Source organism: Oxyura jamaicensis, chromosome 2 (genome assembly GCF_011077185.1).
Source record: "Oxyura jamaicensis isolate SHBP4307 breed ruddy duck chromosome 2, BPBGC_Ojam_1.0, whole genome shotgun sequence".
Lineage (NCBI taxonomy): Eukaryota > Metazoa > Chordata > Aves > Anseriformes > Anatidae > Oxyura > Oxyura jamaicensis.
Genome location: NC_048894.1, coordinates 1,903,095 through 1,917,652, shown reverse-complemented (window position 1 = coordinate 1,917,652; position 14,558 = coordinate 1,903,095). Strand labels below are relative to the sequence as shown.

Sequence of the window (14,558 nt, the reverse complement as noted above, 5' to 3'; positions counted from 1 at the left end):
AAGCTCTGAAGGGCTTGGGTTGGGTTGTTTTCTTTTTTTGTGATTCTGCCGCCCCTGGCCCCCCCCACACACACACACACACAGGGACTCCCTCATTTAGGTTAAATGCCTGAACCCAGGCTGGCAGCCAGAGCATCCCTCTGTGGGGCTCAGCCCTGAGGATAAAAGTCTGTTCTGAAGGATGTGGCCTGACAGCTTCAGCTCAGTTATTCCTGCCCTGCACTGGCACCATTGCCTGCCGAAGCTCTGATCCTGGCTCCACACCTTCCTCCCCATAGAGCACAACCCAACCCAAGCCCTTCAGAGCTTCACATGTTGTGCTTCGCTCCTGGATTTTTGGTAGCTTTCTTCTCTCTAAAATATCAGTTAGTAATATTTGGATGGTAGCACAGAGGGTCAGGAAAAGAGCAAGTGATATATTTTAGCAACCCAGCCTTGCCTGTGTAGCTTCAGACCTGTCTGTATACACAGAAAGGTACGCACACACATGAACAAATCACTCAAAGCATTCAGCTCCCAAAGCTCTCCAGCGTGAGGGTGGGAGCATTTCTGGGTGGCCAGTGGCAGGACAGGAGAAGAACATCTGGTTTCTGCTTCCCACCTGACATTAAGATTAAAGGACAAGATGTGCTCTCCTTTCTTCCTTCTCTCCCTGTATAAACACTAATTTTCAGACCAGCTCTTTTCGGCAAGGATTGCCTTCATCCCTGCAGGGCCTGGTCCAGTGCTGTTCCAGGTATTGTCAAAATACAAATCACAACCCGAGAAGTTGGCTGGTTTTGCTCACGTTTTGGTTATCCTCTCGTCCGGCTGTTCGTTCGATGTATTCAAGATGCCTTGGGTCTGCAGGCCTTGCCCTGATTTGTTCGTAAAGGTTCCCTCCAGGATGAAGCCATTGGCAAACGACAGCTTTCCCTGCAACAGAGAAATACAGGGTTATTCTGCCAAGATCTCATTAGCAGGAGGAAACAAGCTGGACCGAGATCTCAAATTCTCTTTTCAACAGAGCCAGCTCCTGAAACGGTGACTAAGAACAACTTTCAGCACTGAGGTGCACATTTGCAGCATCCAAAACAATAACATCATTAAGGTAGTGATCACTGGAGACAATACATCTCTGCTGTCAAATGACATATAGAATTTTGGAGGGTGAAGACATCACTGGGTAAGACTCGCATTATATTTTACAAGTAGCCAATATCTTTTTTAAGTTATAACATTCTCTGGCTTAAAACACATGAAATTGCAATTTCTCCTCTATTTTTCCTCTACTTATTAAAACCACAAACAAGTTTGGCCTCACGGGTAGAGGGAAACATGATATTCACCACAAAAGCTTTCAAAATGCTCTCTGCTACCAAGAAAAACCTTAAATTCTCTGGGGCAATTACAGGAGAAGACAGGCAGTAGCTTGATTCAGACTTAAAAGGTTTTAATTAAACCAAATCCAAAGTTAAACAATATCGTAATTAATCTGGCTTCCAATGCAAGACTGAAATCCTTACTTAGCAGGAGGCCTTCTGTCTTGAGATAATGAGCAGATTTTTCTAAACTAACCACCAAACTAAACATTAATTTTGGAGGGAGCTGTGTCTAAAAACCAGGAGCAGTCTCTGCAAATTCACCCCAACACCTCTGGCTGAAGAAGATTATGACACAAGCACTTCCTCCCATGACAAGTCAGTAAATGACGGGGCTACTTTGCAATTGCTACCTTCACCAAGCATCTATTTTGACATCAGCTCAGTCTGATTTGACCACACAACTTCCCGTCAGACTTGCCATGTGTTTCTGTAACAAGCCAGAGGCCTAGTTTTCCCTGCAACGGGGCACTTGATGAACACTTTAACCAGATATTTCAGTTAAAGATCAACTGAAAAATGTCAAGCATGTCAGTGCAGTAGCCAGACTGTAAAATTAAGCTTCCAAGATCCCTCAGCTATGTTAACATCTGGGTTATGCTAGCAGAGCACTGGTACTGCGACTCCGCTTGCTTCATGCATCATTTCCTGTGCTCCCAAACCACTACAAAGGCAAAAACATTTGTTCTAAGAATACAGGAACATCCTAACTGCAGCTGTGAAGTGCAGCCAAAAATCTCCCACAAACAACAGCAACAACAACAAAAAAAAAAACAAAGCCTTGTGTAAAAAGAAAAAAACAGAACAAAACTAAACAAAGCAACTAAAGCCTCCATTCCACTGCTTCTTGAAATCTCTTAGCTGCAGCCTTCCTTCTGTGAATGAAAAAGATAACAAGAGGGGGAAGGGAATAACAGGAAAATGTTATTTTTTGGAGGGAGGGGGTATGAAACTTTGAAGAATCTATTGGCCTTCTAGAAAGCAAGCAACCATATGGAGTGGGAGAGATGGAATAAATGCTCACCTTTCCAACAAAGGTTAGGTCTTCTGTGAAGTTTCCTTCGTAGACTGAGTCATCTTCCATGAGCAGAATCCCAGAACCCTTCATGTGAAAAGTACAAGCATTGAATTCATGACACTAACGCCCTCCCTACTCTAGTTCATCTAGAAACAGCCACTGGCTCAGACTATTTATGGGCTGCGGGTTCTGAAAAGCTTTATGAACGCCCAACATATCATCTGCAACACCCAAGAAGAAAGCAAGGAGGTGTTCTAGAGACAGCCCATTAGGCATCCCAGCATGGAGGAGACGTACAGAGTAGTCGGGTGGTTTTAAGGGACAGTAATATTACATTTATTTCCTTAGAACAAGGAAGAAATGTCAGCTCCCTACTCTACAAGTGGTCACCAAGAACTGTGATATGGATCAAATTCATGGCCCTCCTGATCCTATGACCTCCGGGTGACTGTAGCCAATTGTGTCATTCTTTGTAAGAGAAAAGAGGAAGACAGCTGCCGGGGGGAATTAGATTTGTCCCTTGCTTTGCAGTCAATGGGGCTTTAACGAGCTGTTCCTAAGCACTCATGAAATGACTCTTTCAGTTACCTCCCAACTCTCCCAAGACTGCTGATAGTAGCACGCATTTCAGAGGAAGAGCACCAAAATGCAGAACAGGCAATTAATAATTTATGCCAGTGGGGTAAGATTCTTCTCACTGGGACTTGGCTCAAGGTTTGAGCCCAACGGTTTATACGTACCCATACCAGCCAGAAAATGTGGTCACTTTTAGAGTTGTAACACATTTTCCGCTGGAACGGTTTTCTTGATGGAAAGTGCCCTTTTTTGGCAAAAATAAAAGGTTTCCACGGGAAGCTTCTTGGCCATACCAATTTTCCACTAGGAAAACTGAAGCGATTGCTCCCACCCGGAAGCCTTGTGAAGTTAAAGGAGCCTTTGGCAGCTGGCAGACCAAAAGACAGCTTTATTTTGGTTCCCTGCAGATGGAAATGTTATGGAAAGCCCTTCCAACAGAGTTTCCATGCTAAACATTTTGTCCTAATTCAGTGTGAGGGGAGGGGGTTGTTTGTTTTTTTAAGTGCGTATTTTTCATGAGGAGAAATGCTTTTATTTCCAAGCCAGCTCTCCTATGCCAGTCCCTTTTGCTTTCTACACCAATGTCTAAATTTTCAATGAACTGGAAAGACAGCTGAGCATAGGTAAGCTCACACTGACACGGTAAAGACTTGATGATATCCAAGACAGGCATATTATTGCATATACTAGCACAGCACTTCACCTGAGTTCTGTTCTATACTTGTAACCTGATGGTGAGTTGAACAGCAAAGCTTACAAAGTGGCTTCGCATGAGCAAGTAGAAGAAAGTCTCCCACATAGTTCCTACCTGTACCTCGTGAGGGTGATAAGAAATGGAAGATTTCATTTAGGCTTTGTTCTTCAAAAATGTTATCGTGGTAAAATATCAATGCTTAATTTTTCTTGCCTTCTATTTTCCCTGAGATTAACTATGAAGGGAAATCTTTATCTTTTCCTTGATGGGGGAATTCCATGTCCCACCAACACTTAGAGTCCACTGAAAATGGATACTTACCACCATTTTGTCAGCATGAAATGTCCTTTGATAGCAGACACCCGACTGGGTGACTACAATGCCTTGTCCATGTCTGTGATCATCAAGCCATGTCCCTATGTATCTCTCCCCTCTAGAATGCAATAGAAAACAATTTTTTTTCTCTCTATTTCACTACATTTTAGTCAATCTGAGGCAAACCACCTACTGAGGCTAGTTTTACCTGCTACAGTGCCCCACACAGCACAAAAACCAGACTTACTGCACAAACCCAACTCTGCAGTTCCTCAGGAGTTCAGACCTTATAGCAGAGGCTGAACACAATCCTCCTTCCCAATTCCCCCGGTCAGAACATGAGGCTTTCCCTGTGCCAACAGAGTGGGAAAACTCTCAGGCACCTAAAGCTGTCACTGATCCATACCACCTTTACCTGTCTTTGTCTTCCCAGACTCCATATCCATTCTTCTTGTCATTTTCCCACTGTCCTGTGTATTTAAATGGATGCTCAGCTGAGTGGTTCTCCAGTATCCCAAAACCTTGACGCACGTTGTCTTTGAAGTAGCCTTTGTAGACCATATCGTTCCCATACCTGCAGGGAGAGATACAAACAGAATCCAAGACTGTGCCTATATGATAGCTCCTACTGGAGCAGCAAGACAGAAAAGTGAGTACATTGGGCACTTCTGCCTGCTAAATATTGCGCATATTTGACAGATAACTCTGGATCCTCTAGTTATCCAGTGTTAGAAACATGCATCATGCAAGGTAATCACTTCACGGATACCCTTCAACATTATCTGAGCTCACAACACTTAGGGTTTGTAGTTGTCCTGTGAGAGGCTGCTCAGTGCTTGACCTCTTGCCAACCAGATCCCAGTGATGACTGGGTGGGAGCAGATCAGATCAAGCAGGAGGACCGATCTGCCTTCACCTTTCTTTGCCCACCCCTTCTGCTGCTGTTTCTGGCCTTCTAAATTGAAGGGAGATGGAAGGTAAGGCTGGGACACTGCCATATGCCCACAATAGCGTGCTTTACAGGCCAGGTTCCATCCAGCTAAATCCCTAGAGCACCACTTTGAGATACAGTTGTGCAAATGACTGTTCCCAAAAGCACCTGGCCCTCCATTTCCTAAATTAAGCTCTGAGTTTAAGCTCAGAATTTGAGTGAGCAAGAGAAACAAACTGGGGGGAAGCAGTCCACTTCAGCAGTTCAAGATAACGGTTATGACTCCCAGACCAACAATCCCATCCACCATTAAGGAACCTACCCTACAAAAGGTTTAGTTCAGACAGCATGGCCAGCTGAGAGAGCATGTTATGTGCTCCTCCAAGCCTGTCCAGGGCTGATGGCACACCATGCACTCTCTGCTCTCAAACACAAGCATAAATACCCAACAACATCCTCACCGAAAGGACACAGAGTAGTTACAATGGCTATAGCTTGTTGGGAAGCTATAACCATCTTTAACCAGAGTCCATCGTTGGGTTTTACTTACTCACAGATTCCATAGCCTCTCATCTTGCCCTCATACCAGTGGCATTTGTAGCAGTCATACCGGTCTTCAGATCGGCGAGGGACAAGGCATATTCCAAACCTACAGGGTGCATATGGTAGAGATCAGCGTGGCAATGGGACTCAGTTGTATTGGATAAAATTTAAAAACTAAGGGCTTGCCAAAGCAATTTACATGGGCTGGGGCCAGTTCTACCTCTGACATTAACGAAATGTTTTCTTAACCCCAACGCTAAGTATTTGAGACATTTTATCCCTTTAAAATCTAGCTTATTCTGGAGCTCATTTAGAAATACGAAGTCTCAAAGTCTTATTTTCAAAAAGTTTTAGAAAAATAATGTTTGAATTGCACTGTATGGTCTCTTTCCCTCTGAAAAATTCTGATTTAAGTGAGAGTTTTAAAAGATATCCAAAAATGATTTTTCAAGGTATTGTATATGAATGAATTCACCTAGATTTAGAGATCAAAAGTGAGATTCATCCAACCAAATAGACATGTCTCCATCTGAACAGGTCATCTTCACACTCTCCCCTTTTTGTTGTCACTAGCAATCCACTCACAAAGTTACAACTCACTAAGCCTAATGCAGGGGGCCAGAATAGGTCAAATAAATTGGGCTCTAACAATGAATAGAGCCCCTAGGCAAGATAAGCAGCATCTCTGTACCTCTAGGAGGAACTATTCCTTAGCTTACTTTGAAAGCAAAAAATGTCTTGGGATTTCTGTTTAAGGCTTACCCATGCTCCAAGCCTTCTTTGAAATCTCCAACGTGGTTGCGTCCATCGCGCCACTTCACTGTCCCCCTGCAATGTGAAGGGAGCGTTACACGAGTGAGATCACCAGCAACATACACAATTGCAACAGAAGTTATCAATGGCCTAGAGACTGCTAACATCAGAACATTCCCTCGGGACAGGGAGAGTTTTCTGGGCACCTTTGGGATCTTGGATTGCACCGAAGGGTTTTGATACCTTAAGGTTTTCATGCCCTGGAATGAGCTGGAAGAATCTTTTTCTCCAAACTCTTTTATCTCAAAATCATTTTGTAGAGTTGCTGGGTCATTCATTTATGACAGTGCATATAATTCTTTTTTAATTGAAGCATAGCACATGATTAAGCCAACTGAAGTTCCAGCACGGCACATCCCTGCAGACAAGTTAATGACACCACAGCCCAGAAATTCATTCATTCTACCAGGCACAATGGAAACAAAAGAGATGAGTACCGGCCTAAAGGGATCATATCTTTCCATCTGTTTTATGCTGGGGTTGTAGAAATGATTACACAAGGTTACAATGCAACAATGAGACTGGAACTGTGGATGCTATGCAATGGTCAAATTATTGCACAACCATGCCTAGCTGTGAATGAATTTCCTCCCTCTTCCTCTCCCACTCCACCCACACCCAATCACTCTTTCAACTCTCGCAACAGCCCAGACACAGCCAGTTCCCTACATGTCCCTAGCCAAAGACAGTACAAGTTAATGCAGTACCAAAACCCTGACATGTTCTCTTGACTTTCACCAAGGTTGTTTTTAACACCTACACGTGACAGACTCTTTTTTGGGGTTTAAGATACAGGGAAGTGGTCAGATCCAATTAAGTGGATTTAAAATACATCTCCTTTTGCTTTGCTAATTTGAATGGAAGCAAAAGAGAGCAAAACAAACAGAACGCCAGCTCCAGCCATGGGGATGGTTCAAGCAGGACTGTTTCTTTCCTCCACTTCAAGGCATCAGGAGTATTGGGACAAAAAGGCAAAGAATGCAGAAATTACTGCTGGTGAGCCCTGATTCACACTGACAGAGCCTTCTGCTCATATGCTTTGCCATGTCAGCCTCTCCCTCAGAGGTGGACAAGCCATCACGGCCAGCTTTGCTCTTCTGTAACCCTTTATTAGTTTCAAGTCATACAGGAGAGCAATTTCAGCTGTGGGAAAGATAGCCTGGTAAGCAAGTAATTAAAAGCCCAGGTATTATAAGCACCAGAAGTCACTTAGTTCTGCCATGAGTTTCTTGGGATGCCTCTGTCAAATCACTTAATCTGAAGCAACGGAGGTTACTTCTTCATCACATTTCTTCCAACCCAAAGACAGGACGAGGCAAAGAGCAACAAGTGGTGCTTGTCCCCGTGCGTCTGCACACAGTGGTTTTCTAATCTCATTTTCTAATTTCGTTGTGCTGGGGAATTTCACAGTGCTGGGGAAGGTGGGGATGATGTGAGAGACTGCCTCAAGCACAGCCCTACTCCAAACACCAGTTTAATGCTGTTCTGAAGCAAGGCACAAGCTCTTCCACAGAAGATTCAGGATCAAGCTTTTGATTCTGGATATTATTTTTAGGCTCTTTCAAACCAAGTCTTTTTACCCTTTTTGCTTCAATAGAAACTAACCACATATAAAAGGAAGTATAAAAATCCCATAACAACCTTTTTGTGTCTGAGAAGGTTGGTCGTATTCAAATTTTCTTCAAAAAACATAGGCAGTGTCCTTTGTCAGATAGATTTTGGTTGGGGCTATTTAACTTTTCTTTCATAAATTGTTCCATTTTGGCATAGCTAAATCTTAAACTTGGGTTGGGTTTAGTGAACAGTTCTCATGTTCCCAAGAAATGCATTTAAGTATTGTTTGTATTTGATTAATTTTTAAAAAATCTCTGATAATTGTTCATATTGTAAAATACATTTTGATAGTATCGGAGAAAATACCTCTTTTCCCGCATGTAAAGTTTTTTATTTTATTTATTTTCCTTATCACAACGGTAAGATTTTATGCCTCAGGCTGAGATCCTGATAATAAGCACTGGCTCAAGTCTGAGCCCTAATTACAGGCATAAGTCAGTGAAGTGCCTCCAGTGTGATCACTGCCACATTAAGGACAGCCTCTATAACTTACTGCATAAACCAGGATCATTAACAAGACATCTGCAAGATGTAGGCCACATGGCAGGACTTGTGCTTTGTCCAAGCCCCGAAAGCAAGCAAATATGTCCCAGCTGTCCCCAAATCTGTCCTCAACACAAATTTCCCTGGGGAAACAAGGAAAGCAGGAACCAGAGAAGACAGAACATCGCAGGAGATCGCCAGCTCCCAGTCTGTGGTCCAGACCCTTGGCATGGGATGCATCACACCATGTCCACAGGATCCAAGCAACACTACATCAAGACATCAAGCCACCCTTGCATGGCCAACCTTGCATATTCCTGCTCAGGAAAGGGGCAGAAAAGGCTCCTTACTTGCCATGAGGCTTTCCCCAGTGCCACTCGCCCTCGTAGGACGCGCTTTTGAACTTGCTCTCCAGCCTGAAGACGTAGGTGAAGAAGCGGCAGGACGGGGGCTCGGTGCCTTCTCCAGTCTTACCCCACAAGGGGAAATCTCGCTTCCCATTCAAAGCCTGGCGGATGGCTTGGTTCAGCTTCCACTGCCAAACAGCCTGGGAAGAGAGGAAGAGGAGCACTGAAGGAACAAAGGAACAAAGCCAAATGGTTCACAGCAGGAGATGGTTCAGGAGAAGAGGAAGAAGCCATGAGGCTCCCACTAATTCTGTGATGTTCAGCAGGCTGAGCTGGTGAGTTATGGCCCACCTGTCCTGTTCTGTTCCCAGCTCCATTTACAGCACCCTGACCTCTTCCATCTGCTACTGAGTATCTGAGCCACCTCAATGAGGTATTGGCTCCATGGAGAGGAAGACATGCTATTTATCATTCTGCTTAAAATAATAGAAAAAGAAAAAAATAAAAAAAGAAGAAGAAATCACACAGAAAGGGTTTTGGCTGCATGTAAGCAGCTGCAGAGCCCACTAATCTATCTTCAGATCACGAAGCATAAATCCTGATGCTTACTGATATGTCAGCTTCCACTCAGTAGTCAACATTTTGCTCCCACTACGGAGCTGTCATCCCTTCTATGCCATTTCCCTATTTCAAGGCTCTTGGTAATTTCAGGTGAAACAGAAAGGCCCTGACTGCTGCTAACCTTCATCTGTGGGTCTTTGGCAGAGAGAAAGAATGTTTCTTCTGGGGTTATAATGCGGAGTCCATACCTGCAAAACAAAAGACATTGCAGAGACTCTGAAAAACATGTTTCTCAGTCAAACAGAAGCTTCCCCCCCCCCCCCCCCCCCCCCCCAGAAGCTAATGCCAGTTTTGCAGCCATTTTTTCCTTCTGGAGAAGTACTCAACTATCAAGTCATCTTTGTTCTCTAGCTCTGCTACCCAAATCATTTTATTACTAACTGATTACAAGATGCCGTCAAACACAAGCAATGCAAGCCCAAGCTGCTGTGATCCCATCTGAGAAGTGCTGCAATCAATTGCCCATAGCCCAGAAACCAACCCCACGAGGGAGGAAAGGAACTGAGACAGAGTTTTGAACCATTATCTCAGTTCCACAATCAAGTAATTAAGTTGAAAACTTCCCCCCACACCTCCAAGAGGAGATTTTTCACTTACAGTCCTGGAGCTGATTTCTCCCTGCAGTTTTCATCTACCCACACAAGCTTTAGATCAAAGCTCTGAAAGCTGTTTCCCTGGAACAAAAGGGAGAAGATGTTATATTGATGTAAACCCTACAATTTGCCCTTCCTGTGTCAATCCATTGAACAGCAGAGTAAATTCCAGAGTAAATAGGCAGCACAGTAAATTCCCTTTTTTTGTAGTCCATGTATCTATCTCATACTACAATGACGGATCTCAGAGACTGAAAAAAATGTAGGGGAAGGAAAAAAATTCTCAGTTTATCACTTACAAGTGGTGGTCCATAAATCCAAGGCTCTACCACTGACAGTAACAGACCTTCTGTTCCAAGACACCTTTTAGAATGTGTTCATCTCTAGTAGAGTTTCTTCCCTATTGTATAGAAACACTCCCAAATCATCCGTGACACTTTCTAATTCTGCTTATCTAGGATCTGGACTCAATGACACAGCCACACAGTGGCCTATGAGCACATTCAAACAGTTACCACTTTAATCAAGAAGTCAGCAAACATAAGAAATAGTTGAAATATTAGGAAAGACTGTGATTAAATACTAAATCTCCCTTCACTCTTTAAAGTCTGGGGCCTACATTACAGCCTCGGTCTGTAGGATGTAGTTGAGCCAGGTTGGGTACTGGCACCATGGAGTTCACCATGAGTTAATCACTGATGTATCTACCAGATTTGGGGGAATGGGGAAGAAAGGGAAGATGAGATTCCCAACACCAGAGCTCTCAGTCCCCCGCTAGCATCCCAAGATAACCAGTTCAATCCCAGTTCAGCTACGTCTCCACATGCCCCAATAACAGTCACAGCAGCAGATGAGACGCTGTGGGTGGAAACCGTTGGCTGAACAGAGATGTCTACAAGGTAGATATCTCCCCGTCAGACGGTTACCCTGGGCTCCCCCCCCAGGGGCCAATGGAGTTAAGGGCATGATTCAACTCATCCCAGTTTTGGCACCTAAAACAGGGCAGATGAACTGCATCCAGGCAGTGCGTGTTCCTCTCCCCTGACTGCAAAGGGAGCCCGGGGGGATGTGCTCACAGCAAGATCACTGCAGAGCTAAGAAACCTGCTGTGTGAAGCTGAGTGAGATAATCGCTACCCCATTTCCTGAGGCCTAGGCCCTGACTGCTGAGCTGCCCGGCGTTATCACAAGGGCCCGTGTTTGAAGGAGGCTGTGGGATGCATCAGCTCACATGGCAGTCATGTGTTTAGGCACCTGGGGCACTGGCACATCACTAAAGGGAAAGCAGAGCGAGGTGCGTGTGAGGAGAGCCAGGCTAGATTACAGGAGTCGTCAGTCAGATCAAGCCAAGCTGGACTTCGTTAACATGCTGCAGAACAGCTTTGAGCAAATGTTGTGTGCTCATCCATGGCTCTAGACACTCCCTGTCTGCTCCACACCCTGGCCCTAAATCCCTGAAAAGGCCCCAAGAATGCCTACAGCTTCTGCACACATGCCACTAGCAGGGTGAGCCACGAAACATCGTATTTAGTCCTACACTCGAGTGTTTACAGCGTGAGATCTTTGACCCATCAGGACTCCTTTGAATGAGCAAGGACACAAATCAACAGATCCACATGCAGGCATGGGCCTGGGTTATTAAAAAGGTGTCTGTGGTGGTTAGGTAGTACACAACTACTGTAAAAAAGTTATGTGGATATTCCTCTATTCTTACATCACTAGGCTTTCTTCTCTTATTCTCCACTCCGAACCAGAGGTGCATGGATCCGAGATAAGGTTTTGCACATAGCCAAGCTCTGTGGCAGATTCAACATTACAAGAACATGAATTTTAGTGTCATTGATCTGTGCTGCCCTTCCAATCCCCCTGAAAGGCTGGCAAATTCACCTGAATTAAGACAAGGACGTCATCAAAGAGCAAGATCCTGTCTGATCGATTTGTGCTGGCAGAGATGGGAAGATTTCTGCTATCCTCCAGCAGCCTCCTTTCAGGAACACACAGCATATCCTGCAAAAAGCACCACAAAGGTCAAGGTTGTGGAACAAAAGCATCAGGAAACACCACAGTTAGAAGGGGACATCCAACTCAAGCCAACAGCTCCTGCAGAGGCCAGATGCCTCTTGGCACAAGCTGGCAGTGACGGCAGAACTGGACACAAGGTTCAACTTCTAAAGCAGCTAGTGACCATAATGTTTCTTCAAGGTTTCCACACTGCCCTGCTGGTTTCCAAATGGAGCCCCAGATGCCTGATCCATATCAAATTTTCTCCATGGACAAGCAGACCTCCCAAGACCTTGCCAATACACACACTGTATCTGTGACTCACTGTGAATTTGTAGCCCAAGGATTTCCATAAGGTCTTGGTAAAACAAGCTTCATCCAGGACTTGGCTGATGAAGGACTCCAACTTCACATATTCCTTGACAGCGCTGGTAACCACATCCTTTTCAGAGCCCTGATAAAGGAAGGCAGGATTTGATCAATGCTTCAGGCACAGGTATGCAAGGCATCTATTCTCTGGGTTACAGCTACAGAAAACCCTCAGCACCTCTGAATTCAAAGGACTAATGAAGATTAATCCTCCAAACCCTCCCAGCTCTAACATTATCCCTGCCACCAGCAGAAGTGTGCAGCCTTGGGTCAGTTACTTGACCCTTTGCAGCTCCTCTCTACAACGAGTAGCTCAGACTATGCTGGAGGACCCACTGATCATTGCTTTGGGACCTTCAGGTGGACTGTGCTCCACCAGTGCTGGTTACACCACCTTGGCTGTCCACTGGAAAGCATTTTCCTTCCAGCCTGCTTTGGATTCCCTCCCACCACCGCAAAGCCCCGTAAGTTCTCTGTAAGATGTTAACATGAGCCAGATAAGTGACTTCACGTAAAGGTTCCTACCTCTTTGAGAACCTCGTTCAGCTTGGTGAGGAGCAGTATGTATTGCTCGATGTGGTCCCGGATCGGTTTGTGGAGGACAGTGTATAAGGCCAGTGACATGGAGGTCTCAGAGGTGAAGTCCGTGAGGAATTGTTTCAGCACTGTCTTATGGTGCTTCCAGGCTTCGCTGCAAGGTGGCAAATTAAGATAAAGGCTCAGTAACTAGTCCTGCAAACTACTGCTACTCTGCTTTCCAAACACTATAGGCTACCTCACTCCCAGAAAAGATATTAAAAGACTTAAAAGAGCAGGAGGTAACATAGTGCAAATGTTTGCACACCAAACACATCAAAATAGGACAATGAGGAAAAAAGCTTCATTTGTTCTGTCTCCGGCCCAGCTGCTCTTGCAAATACGAATCACACCCACAGATACACAGAATATGGCATAACTTCCATGATGGTTTGTGCACTGAATGACTCAGATATAGTGATTATAAATCCTCTCATGCCCTGCTCTCATGCTTTCATTTGCTGTTTTCCATGAGACTCTGACAATATCCGGAACAAGCAGTGGAAAATCCCTGCCAGATTCCCACAAAATGCTTTTTCGGATCCCATTTCTCCCCTGATCTCCCAAATTTATTGGATTTCCCTTCCCCTAAATCTTTGAGTTGTGTTGGCTACAAAGGAGATGGAGGGAGATCAGCAGGGGAAACCTTTCAGCAGCCGCTCTGGTCGGTTCAGAGGACAGCCAGCTGCACCACGACACGGAGATCACCGCACGGTGCAGCGCTGCTCACTCTCGTTTAGTGTCTTAACCCATACAGTATCGCTGTGTTCCTATCAGCCCTTAAAATATGCATTTTTCACTGACCTTTTGCTCTTTGTGGCGTGTTCGAAGCCATGGACTACCACATAGTTGGCGAAAGTGACGAAATATCTGTTGGTAAGAAAAAATACGTGCACACAAACATGAGTTGTGTTAGAGATGTACATTAGCTATGAGGTTTAAGTGATAGAAGGAAGAAGAAAGGGAGGCAGAGAGACAGCTGCTGGACCTCCCACCTCAACTTACACCCTTTTTGTCCTCAGTGGTTAAAATGCCTTGTTGACTTTGAAAGAGAGTTGTCTCAGGAGCCTTAAGGCTTCCCAGCTTTTAGCACAAGCATAAGTTGTGCAAAAAGCCTTGGAAAGGAAATCTACAAAGGCCGACCATAAGAGATCTACCTCAGATGTATGAATTTCTGCTGCTTGAGGTAAATATATCAGGCCTGCTATATTACTGGTGGCAAATTCAAGTCAAAGTGTCCATGTCAATGTATCTGAACTCACACTAGAGGGAGATCGAGCTGTATTTTGTCAGCAAATACCACGTTTTCTTCCAGTAGTGGTTTCAGATAAATCAGATATTCTGTCCAGACTAATTATCATTGATTACATTTTCAGTATTTACTGCTGATTTTCAGAACCCTGAGCAGGGGCTTTGTTTACTCCTATATCACTGCAGAAAGGATGAGACATTATAGCATTAAGTTTGCACAGAATGAGTCAGCAGCAGTGGGTAGGAATCAGCATTTTATTTTTTTTATTTTTTTTTTGCATGATATCCAACAAAAACAGACTTAATTTCAAAATGAGGGGAAAAGAGATCTTTAGATAGGCTCCTCCTTTTCACCAGCTGAAAACTCAACACAAGTTTTCATCTCTTTTGTGGCTTTTTAAGACAAACCAATTCTAATTCACTGAATCAGCCTCCAAACGAGCATACTCTGCT

The 14,558-nt window shown here is 44.4% G+C and overlaps 1 protein-coding gene across 8 annotated transcripts in view; it reads right to left on the bottom strand.

Moving 5' to 3' along the window:
• Nucleotides 1–14,558, bottom strand: part of ALS2CL (ALS2 C-terminal like) — a 60,479-nt gene that overhangs the window by 9,529 nt on the left and 36,392 nt on the right. For all 8 annotated transcript variants that reach the window (XR_004748880.1, XM_035319644.1, XM_035319641.1 and 5 more), the window contains exons 4-16: nucleotides 13,659–13,724; nucleotides 12,804–12,969; nucleotides 12,235–12,363; nucleotides 11,796–11,915; nucleotides 9,914–9,990; nucleotides 9,438–9,504; nucleotides 8,699–8,895; nucleotides 6,201–6,266; nucleotides 5,446–5,544; nucleotides 4,380–4,538; nucleotides 3,971–4,082; nucleotides 2,386–2,463; nucleotides 788–915 (exon numbers count right to left, since the gene is read on the bottom strand). Coding sequence is in view for 7 of the 8 variants with exons in the window: in XM_035319644.1 (XP_035175535.1) it covers nucleotides 788–915; nucleotides 2,386–2,463; nucleotides 3,971–4,082; nucleotides 4,380–4,538; nucleotides 5,446–5,544; nucleotides 6,201–6,266; nucleotides 8,699–8,895; nucleotides 9,438–9,504; nucleotides 9,914–9,990; nucleotides 11,796–11,915; nucleotides 12,235–12,363; nucleotides 12,804–12,969; nucleotides 13,659–13,724 (1,464 nt within the window). In the remaining variant the exon portion in view is untranslated. The remainder of the gene's footprint in view (nucleotides 1–787; nucleotides 916–2,385; nucleotides 2,464–3,970; nucleotides 4,083–4,379; nucleotides 4,539–5,445; nucleotides 5,545–6,200; nucleotides 6,267–8,698; nucleotides 8,896–9,437; nucleotides 9,505–9,913; nucleotides 9,991–11,795; nucleotides 11,916–12,234; nucleotides 12,364–12,803; nucleotides 12,970–13,658; nucleotides 13,725–14,558) is intronic.